This window comes from Chinchilla lanigera, unplaced genomic scaffold, assembly GCF_000276665.1.
Source record: "Chinchilla lanigera isolate Chin_1 unplaced genomic scaffold, ChiLan1.0 scaffold00032, whole genome shotgun sequence".
In the NCBI taxonomy this organism is placed as follows: Eukaryota; Metazoa; Chordata; class Mammalia; order Rodentia; family Chinchillidae; genus Chinchilla; species Chinchilla lanigera.
Window position 1 is genome coordinate 8183395 of NW_004955433.1, and position 10309 is coordinate 8193703.

General features: G+C 42.7%; 1 protein-coding gene across 1 annotated transcript in view; it reads left to right on the plus strand.

Moving 5' to 3' along the window:
• The first annotated feature begins 306 nt into the window (after nt 1-306).
• The window catches only part of Heatr3 (HEAT repeat containing 3), a 40417-nt gene continuing 30414 nt past the window's right edge, over nt 307-10309 (plus strand). The window contains exons 1-5 of the mRNA XM_005388264.2: nt 307-625; nt 732-904; nt 3454-3541; nt 5728-5840; nt 7965-8074. Of these exons, the coding sequence (XP_005388321.1) occupies nt 488-625; nt 732-904; nt 3454-3541; nt 5728-5840; nt 7965-8074 (622 nt within the window). The 5' untranslated portion in view covers nt 307-487. The remainder of the gene's footprint in view (nt 626-731; nt 905-3453; nt 3542-5727; nt 5841-7964; nt 8075-10309) is intronic.

The following is a 10309-nucleotide window of genomic DNA, read 5'->3' on the forward strand; positions in this document are numbered from 1 at the left end:
AAAAACCAAAAAAAAAAAAACAACAAAACAAAAAGACAAACAAAAAAGGAGCTATACCTCTGTGATTGTTCTCTAAAATATGCTACACAAATTAATGCTCTTTCCCTCGGAAGACAGTCAACTCTTTGAGGGTAGAGTCACCATTACAGGGAACTTTTCTTCCACATAGAGTTGACCTAACAGGGATTCAGGGGATGGAGGTGGATTGGGTATTGCTATTCCCAGGAAAATCCAGCGGACTCCGCCCCGGACAGGCTGCCCCGCCCACGCTCTCTTCTACGCCTGCGCATTCCCTGCGCCAGCCCTCCCGCCCGGCAACGTATTGCGCGCATGCGCGCTGCTTTCCCATGTGTACTGGGGCCGTCAGCTAGCCCATCTGAGCAGAGATACGAATCCCCCTGGCAACCAGGCCTTAGCACCAGTGCGGCCACTCTCACGAGCTGCTGCTGCTTTCCTTGCTCGTCCTACTACCAGAGCGCACGTCGCTATGGGCAAGAGCCGGACGAAGCGCTTCAAGCGACCTCAGTTCTCCCCTACGGGCAACTGTCAGGTTGAGGCGGCAGCAGGGGAAAATGGGACTGGAGACGAGGAAGACGACGGGCCGGTGGCGGAGTTTCTGGAAAAGGTGAGGCCGGAGCCTCACCCCGGCTGGAGCGCGGGGTTCGGGGTGGGCTGTGGGTCCGGAAGCGCGTGCGCACTGCGCCGCCTCTGACTCCTCGCTCTGTCCGCAGCTCCAGCACCCGAGCGCCGAGGTCCGCGAGTGCGCCTGCGCGGGGCTGGCCCGACTGGTGCAGCAGCGCCCGGCGCTCCCGGGCCTGGCCCGCCGCGATGCAGTGCGCCGGCTTGGGCCGCTGCTGCTGGACCCCAGCCTGGCAGTCAGGGAGACGGCGGCTGGAGCGCTGAGGTGAGCCAGGAGCGGGCCCCGCTCCTGGGGTCCGGGAGTCGCGGCGGTAGGCTAGCGCTTCCTCGGTGCTGGGCCTCCCCTCCCCATGCATCCTCGGTGCTCTTGGAAGGGCGAAAATCCTGCCCGGCTCTCACGGGGCGAGCGGGCGGATGTGGACAATCTGTAGGCTCCAGGGGACCCAGTACTGCATGCAGCCCGTCTGCCACCTGTGCCAACCGCCTGCTAAGGCATTTTGTCCTCAGACTTATGCACATTTTCCCCTTTCCAAAAACACTCCGTGCAGTCCCGGTGTCGGACGCACTCTTCCAGTCTGTGAGCCGTGAAGTGCTCTTAAGTGCAAGGGATTTTGAGCAGGCCGACGTTGAGCAAGACAGCCACGGGCCGTGTCTTTACAGAAGCTAGGCTGAGGGCGAGACAAGCACCTAGTAAAAGAGCAGATAGTACTAGTGAGAAGTGTTATGGAAAACCAAGAGGGTGATGAGTTGAGGATTGGAAGTTTACACTGAGCCTTGACTGGTTGACATTTATGAACCCAGACCAGAAGGTGAGAGAGCCATGGGATAAACAAGGGAGGAGCATTCCCCGCGGAGGGAACAGCAACGGCAGAGAAGTGGGACAGTTCGAAGCTTGGCGTGGTTAAAGAACAGAAAGGTTAGTGTAGCCAAGTAGAGTAGGGGTAGGGAATTATGTATAGGAGGGGGGAGTGGAGGATGGACAAGATGTAGCAAGGGATAGAGCTGAAGCACTAACTCTAAGCTGGGGAATGACATGACCAAGTTACTTTATTATTATTTTTTCTTTTTCTTTTGAGACAGAATCTCACTGTGTAGTTAAGGCTGGCCTTGAATTTGCAGTGAACCTCCTGCCTCAGCCTGTAGAGTGCTGAGATTACGGCTGTGCACGAGCACACCTGGCTTTTTTGTTTGTTTGTTTTTGGCAGTCCTGAAGATTGAACCCATGGCCTTTGCACTGAGCTACATCCCCAGCCCTTTTTATTTTTTATATTGAGGCAGGGTCCCACCAAGTCACCGAGGCTGGACTCAAACCTTCAATCTTCTTGCTCTGTCTCTCTGAGCTCTGGGATTACTGGTGTAGGCTACCACACCCCAGCTGTAATTTACTTTTTGAGAAGGCCACTCTGTTGGCTGTGCAGAGAATGGACTGTAGAGGGGGCAAGAGTATAGTTTTTTGCCTTGTTAGATTTTTTGAGATGGTGTCTCTAAATAGCCCAGGCAGGCCTCAAACCCATGACCCTCTTGCCTCCGCCTCCCTAGTGCTGAGATTATAGGCATGTGCCACCATACTCAGCTGTAGTTCCTATAGCTTTGTCTATCTATATTATTTATGGCAATCACTGACTTAGTAAATATATACCAAGTGCCTACTGTGTGTCAGGCACTAGCCTGGGCTCTAAACATGGGGTAGTGAGTAAAATAGACATAATTTCTGTCATTAATGAATCTTTTCTTTTTTTTGAGTACTAGAGCTTGAACCCAGGGACTTTGTACTGAGCTATATCCCCAGCCCTCTCCCCCACAACACCTTTTAGTTTCTGTTTTTTTGAGACAGGGTCTTACTATGTAGTTCAGGCTGGCCTTGAACTCACTGTGTAGCCCAGGCTGGCTTTGACCTTTGTAACAGTTCTCCTGTCTCAGCCTCCTAAATGCTGGGATTACAGACATACACCACCATGCCCAGCTGTCATTAATCAATCTAAAAGTCTATTGAGAGAAATGAACATAAACTGAATATCCAGATCTCATATGTGTATAATTAAACTTAGTGGTAATTGTAGAGGATGCCATGAGAGGGTGTAACTAGCGATTCAGGGAAGAAAACCCTGGGTGAGTAGTGACTGAGGTGAGACCTGGGAATGAGTAGGATTAGTCACTTAGGCGAGCACAGGTGGATGTCCTTCTGCCCCCAGGGAGGGAAGTACATGTGGAAAGCCCTACTCTTCCTCCAAAACACTCACAAGCTGGGCAGCCCTGGGAAATTGTTGGGGCATCTTGCATCTTATGTCTACATTCTTAGTGTCTGCATACACAGAGCTGTGCATTCAGACCACAAGCAGGGACCTTCCAATCAAATTAAATTTAACCAGGGCTGCTTCAGATGTGTCCTTCTTGGTAGCCTCACCTTGCTCCTTGCTGCACTTGAAGTCTTTTTCTTTTTTGTACAGTACTAGAAATCGAACCCAGGGCCTTGTGTATCTAGGCAAGTGCTCTACCAGTGAGACCCCTTTGTAGTCTAGATTCCAAAAATGTTCTGTTCATACAAGATGCAGCTTATTCATGCTAAGTAGGAAAAGTCTTCCCTTTCCTGTAGCCATGCATCTGTGACCAAAGAATTAAGCTGTTGCTTGACAGTCATTTGTTTACATTTTATAGAATAAGAACTAGAGCAGGTAGAATTCTGTGGATTGCTTCTTCAGCATATGACGGAAAAAACAATGACTTCCTTTGGGAAACCTTAAGTGTGGTTAAAAATAGAAATCAGTTTGTGATGTATGGTCTGAAAATAAAACTTGTTTTAAACTTCTTACGTAGAAACCTCAGTGCTTGCGGAGGCTTTGAAGTGTGTGACGACATGGTGACTAAGGACATCATGACTCCTCTCGTGGCCCTGCTGAAAGAGGTATACAATTTTTACAGTGTCTCAAATGGCAGCTTCAAGTCAGTCTGTAGGAGACAAGCTTAGACAGATCCTTTTTCTTCAGTACTTGAGTGTTCATTACTTTGCTTCCGATTGCTGGGTGTGGTGGCACTCTCCTGTAATCCCAGCACTCGGGAAGCTGAGGCAGGAGGAGATCAATCGCCATGAGTTTGAGGCCAGCCTGGGCTACATAGTAAGTTCAAGGCCAGCCTGAACCACATAGTGAAACCCTGTCTACCCGCTTAAAACAAGCAGATAAAAGCAAAACATCCTATAGGAGTTTCTTTTGTTGGAAACACTGATCTCTTATCATTAATAGCAATCTGGTTTTTTGTCCACAGTACTTTTTTGTTTATGTGATAGTTGGAAAAGACCTTCCTAAAACTACAGACTCCTTTAGATTTTAAATTTCATATAATAAAAATAAATAGTATTTATGCTTTGCCTATTTATGAGCTAAGTCATGTTTTTATTGTGTGTATATTTAATCCTCACATCAATCCTGTAAAGCAGGTAGTGTTGTTTTGTTTTGTTTTTATGAGGTAGTTTTTAGCTTTTTTCTTGCCTGGGATTCAAACCTGAGATCTCGCATGTATTAGACAAATGATCTACCACTGAGCTACACTCCCCAGCCCTGAGGCCAGTATTATTATTCCCATTTTATGTATGACAGCCAGGACACCTTATGAATCTATTGTGAAGACTGCATTGTGTTCTCAAGCTTAATATCACGCTATTCCTGTTACACGCTGTAGTTCAGTGTGCAGAGGAGCTCACTCTCTCTGACTGCCTCTGGCGTGCCGCTCTGTGTTGAAGGGTAATTTTCACTAAAGGCTACATAAAGTATATTTAGTTTTAATGTGCAGCACCAGTTCTGTTTCCTGATTCTCAGCTGAGGGTGATTTTACCCTACAGGGGATGTCTGGCACTATATGGAGACGTTTTTGGTGTTTGAAGCTTATGGGGAAAGCATTACTTCTGGTGTCCAGTGGAGAGGCTCAAGGTGTTGCTGGACCTCCTACAGTGCAGAGGGCAGCCCCCACTCCCCAACAAAGTTATCCGGCCCAGAATGTCAATAACATAGAAGCCCTAGGTGGAGCAGCTCTGTTTTAGAGGGTGCTATTCACTGTACTAAAGGGGAAGTACTGCAGAGTGGCTAACAGCACCAGTGTTGGGGACAGAATGCCTGCAGCTGAAGGCTAGCTTTACCACATACAAAGTTTTTCCTCAGCCTCCTGTAGTTTCCTATTGGTGTCAGGAGATTGGGATGATAGTTCATCTACCTCAAGCCAGATGTGGTGGCACATACCTGTAATCCTAGCAGCCTGAGAGCCTGAGGCAGGAGGATCACAAGTTCAAGTACAGCCTGGGCAACTTAGCAAGACCCTGTCTCAAAGAATAAAAATGGGCTGGGTGTGTAAATTAGTGTGAAGGTCCTGGGTTCGATCCCCAGTGATAGGGGGGAAAAAAGTTTATTCACTTTATAGGTTTGTTATAGGATTAAATGATACATGTAAAGTTCATAGATACATACTATCTTATAGTAGATCAGGCACTATACAGATGTTACTGCTTGTATTTCTTTTATTTTTTTTTTTTTTTCGTACTGGGAATCGAACTCAGGACCTTGCACTTATCAGGCAGGTGCTTGTGCCGCTGAGCTATATCCCTGGCCTGCTTGTATTTCTTTACATTCCTTTTTGGGGAGGGGTTGAGAAGGGGGTCTTGCTATGTAGTTTAGAATGGTGTTGAACTCACTAGGCCCAGGTTAGCCTTGAACTTGGAGTAGTTCTCTGGCCTTAGCCTCCCTGGTGCTGGGATTACAGGTGTGTACCACCATGCCTGGCTTTTTTTTTTTTTTTTTTTGCCTTCCTCACTGGTTTTTATCGCATTAGGTAAAATACTTTGCACTGAATTTTCATTTTCATTTAAAAATGTGAAATGCTTTATATCCAGTTTTCGCAATGACTTGGGAACTTTTCTTGTCTGTATTTCTTGCTAAAGGAACATAGGCTTGTAGGAATTGTGGTGCTTATGAGAATTTGATAGTCCTGTTAACCACTAAACTATAATTTCTGATGTTTAGTTTTTGTGATTCTTCACTGTCATTAGCTTTTTATTTAATCATTCTTTTGAACCAGGGTACTAATCATGATATTTGGTTGCAGTGCAGTGCTGGACTGGATTCAAATGAGGTGTCCTCACAGGAGAAAAAAGATCAGAACAGAAATGCTACTGAGAACATAGCCAATGAGGCTGTGAACGTGCTGTGGAATATATGGTATGATACTCTCCAAGCATAGTCTTGAGTTACATCACTACTAAGGCTGCTGTTCTTTCTGTTAAACTGTGTAGAACCCTCTGCTCCCATGCAGCCCTGTGATTCCATGAAGGTAATGACGTGGTAGGAGGTAGTACCAGGTTACCTGAGATAGCTGTCCTTCCCAGGCTCTTTTTTCCTCATCACTTCACTGCATCTTTGTTTAAACATGTCTTCTTGACAAAAATGAGGGGTCATGACCATTAGCACGTGCTGTCCCTCCTTTCTCCCTAGCTCCTGGATACCCCCAGCGGCAGCTAGTTGGCCCAGTGCTACCTGCGTTGGTATCTGGAATGAGAGAGGGACCACAAACCATGGTGTGCTTTACTCCTCTTCATGGAAGTGACAGTTTGAGTGAGAAGTAGATGCCCAAGAAGAGCTCCCTCAGGCCCAGTAGGAGAAGGCCGCTTTCCATTCCATGATTGTGGCCCTGGTGGGGGAGGGTGGATCGGCTGCTGGGGATGGAAATGGCAAGAGACACAACTTGGATTTACCTTTTTTTGTCCCATTTTCTGTCCATAACTGTACCTGGATTCTGTCATAGCTCCTTATTTTCAGTAGGCAGCATTTATCACACTGACTGAAAAGCACAAGTGATTCTTACAATGCAAGATTTAAGTTGAATCCTGAAAAGCTGCCTGTGGAGCAGTCTGAATGTGCTTGTGGTTTCATTTTGAATTAGTGCATTCCACTGGAAACGACAGTAGATCAGACTTAAGGAAATGGCATTTGTGCAAACTCATTGGTGCTGTTTTTGTGCACCAAATAAATTTAACTTGTTTTTTTGTTGTACTTGGGGTGAAACCTGAGAACCATGCTCTGTGGATACTGAGCATGTGCTCTACCACTGAGCTACACTCCCAACTTCTATAAGTTGTCCAACTGGATTTTGTTTCTGTATTTCGAGACAAAGTCTTACTGTATAGATCAGGCTGGTCTCAGACTTGTGATCTTCCTGCCTCGCCCTCTAGAGTGCTAAGATTACAAACCAGTGTCACCATGCCTGCCATGAAATTCTTTTCTTTTAATTTCTTTGAAAAGAGCCCGAATAGATCTCCAAAGTGATTTCTTTCTGTGGAATGCTTTATTATTTATAGTTATTACAGATCTTAATATTTTTGTTTCATAGTTTATGTTTCAAGTTATCTTTATCCATATGTGCTTTGCCTTCTGACTAAATTTGAATGTTGCAGAAACTAGGTATATAGATAAATACAGGCAACAAACAGAAAATATTTTTTCCCAAAATAGACTTAATTTAATAATGTAGTCAACTCTGTTACTGTATCATGTGTATATGGGTAGAGGAGTATCTTTCTCTGGAAACATGGATAAAATTGTTAAAATTAGCTCTGTTTACCTTGTATTTGGTGTGTATGCTTATTAGTAACATTGATAGTTCTCTGAACTGTAATTCCAGTACTCAGAAGGCTGAGACAGGATTACTGCAAGTTTGAGGCCAACTTGAGCTACATAGTGAGTTCAAGGCCAGCCTGAACTACACAGTAACACCCTGTCTCAAAAGAGTAGTAGAATTTCGGATATAATCATCAGAGTGATTTCTCTGTTGCAAATTACAAATTCTGCTGATGCAATCTAGAAGGAATGAATAAAATGTAATTTTCTTTTAAATCTGTGCTTTTTTGTAATAAGCCTTTTGTCCTTACTTGAACTTATTATTGTGTTGTAATGGACCCATGGAACCTAGATTCTGGGCCTGGCTCCATCACTAGCAAGATGTATGATCTTTGGACAGATTACTGTATCTTTTAAAGCCTGGGTTTTCTCGTCTGTAAACTGGGGAGTTGGATTTAGGGAATCCCGAGGTCTCCAGCTGTAAACTTTCATGAGGAAACCATGATAAAAGATAGAGAGCCCACCATGATGGAAATAAAATATAGATAGCCAGTTCTTAAGTACAATGAATATGAGTGGGCATTTGTTTCTTCTGCTATGAAAATGGTGGTTGTTTGCTCAAACTCTTTGATTCTATAAAGCTTAATTTGTTCTTTTTTATGGATTTCTGTGGTTGATTTCTTAATGTTAATGTGAATAGTAAAACTTTTTTTCCCCCCTTCAATTTAGTGAATGCAGTAGTAGAGCAGTATCTATATTCAACAAAGAAGGGTGTTTGGAGATTGTATTAAAGTATCTAAGTAGGTTTTCCACCAATGTTGACCTGGCTATTTCAGTAGGTAAGTGAAGAAAAGATGATGATTTATTGTGTGTAGCCTTATTCAAAAATTTGTATTCAGACATAGCATGTTTATTCTACAGAAGTGATTTTATCTCATTATATATAAATTGTGACAGAGGAGTTCTGTTTGTTTTGAATCTTATTAAGTCTTACATAATTTTCCTGCTTTTTGTTCTGAAGGAGAAGAAGATAATTATGTGAGCCTGTGTGAGTTCTAGTCTGTTGCTTCTTAAAGCCTTTATGAATTCTTGAAGTTTTCATCTCCATTTATTAAGAAACAATAACACAGTTTCTAGGCCTTTGAGCCAAAGTTAGTTGGAATCTAGACTTACTTAAATGTTTTGTGCCAATATCTCACACTCCCAGCAGAAAACTGAATGATAGCCTGCGCTGTTTTGTGTGAGACAGAAAGAAGGGATTTGAATTTTTCCTTAGGCCTGCTTCCTTTCCTATAGGCAGGGAAAGTGAGGTCCAGCAACTTCAGGTGCACTTGGCTGCCCTCCTACCCTCTCTGTCTGGGGTTAGCAAGCCACTGGGCACTCTCAGCTCAGTTTGGGCAGGGGCTGAAACCAGGAGATAGGCAGCTCAGCAGAGTTCTGGGTGAGAGCGGAGAATAGCTGAAGAAAAGTGGTTCTGTTTTATCCATCATAATTGGCATCCAGCTGTCCTTTTATTTAACTGTGTATTTCTCCTGCAAGGAAGAAGCATCTTCCCCTATTGATGCTTCTCGGGGCTCTAGTGGATACTTTTAAGAGCAGAAAAGAAAAAAAAAGAAAAGTGAAATGAACACTACTAGGAAAAATTTAAAAATCAATTTCTCAAAATGGAATCTTTGAGGGGCAGCATTGTGAGTAAATGAGGATTTCAAAAACAGTTCCACTGCTTTTAGGAAATTGGAAGATGATATAATAAGGAAAGTTTGTATTACAATGTGCGAATTTCAGAAACGTTTGGTTTTTAAAATAACTTTATTTTTCTGTCTCTTGTCATGTAGATTTAGTTATTTTTTGTTATTTTTCTAATGTACTTTTTGACATGGATAGTCATTTTGCATGGATAATAGGGTTTTCTTCATGCATTGAGTTAAAGTCATGATTGTATGAACAAATGACCTTATTGTTTTGAAAGTTAAGCAAGGTTGCAGAGTGTGGTGGTGCACACTTACAATCCCAGCATTTGGGAGGCTGAGGTAGGAGGATCACTGTGAGTTCGAGGCCAACCTGGGCTCTATACTAAGTTCAAGACCACTTGAAGTACATAGGAAGACTGTGTTCTAAAAAGCAAACAAAAAAAGAAAGTTAAACAAGGCTTACATATAGTAAAATGAATTTATAAAATTCTGTCCTATATATTAACATAGCTTTTTTGAACTATTACTGTCTTTATGGGAGCAATTACACTTAATCTTGCCTTTTTTTGCTAAAGTGAATATAATTAATCTCAACAAAAAAAAATAGACTTGGATGTAAGCATATGTACTCAGATGCCTAGACATATGGATTTGTATACAAATGTATTTTGGGAACCAAATTAGATCACGCAGCCGCATGTGATTTAATTAACTCAGCACGATCTATTTTGAACTTTTTAGACCTGAAAAGAAATGAATTTGTATGGAATAAAATATCTCAAAAAAAAACAAATTTGGGCTTGCTTCCTCTTCCGTGCTTCAGTGGTTTCTTCTGTCAGACCTTTATGCAAGCCCAGTTGTTTTTAATACATTCAGTTAATTGTTTCTGATATGCAACTTGCGATCCATTGTCTTGTTAATTAATGCAAGGAAAGAAGTTAGTGATAAATGTGGTATATGTCTATTAATATTTTACCCATTTCTCAGTTTGCTCATATTTTTATGTAAAGTGACTTTTTTTCTTAAAATACTGTTGGTTTACCAGAAATAATCCTAACTTTTTAAGGCCATGATGAATTTGAAGGAAGCCAGAGTGTCCCAAAATCTACATCTTGTTTTTGGCCAACAAAACTGCCATAAGAAAAAAAAAAAAAAAACTGCCATAAGAGTTTTGTCTATAGACTGGTAGTTGGTTTACAGGCAGTTTGCTATTGGTATGTGATAAATGCATGCATTAAGGATAAACTGTTACAAATAGTAACAGTAATTTGACATTGCCGCAGCATTTAGGAGCCTTTTAAATTTATTTTGTGAAAGAATAGTTCTGTAAAAATGAGACATTTTAAGAAAGAAGATCGTATATACCACTAATTATTTAGGAAG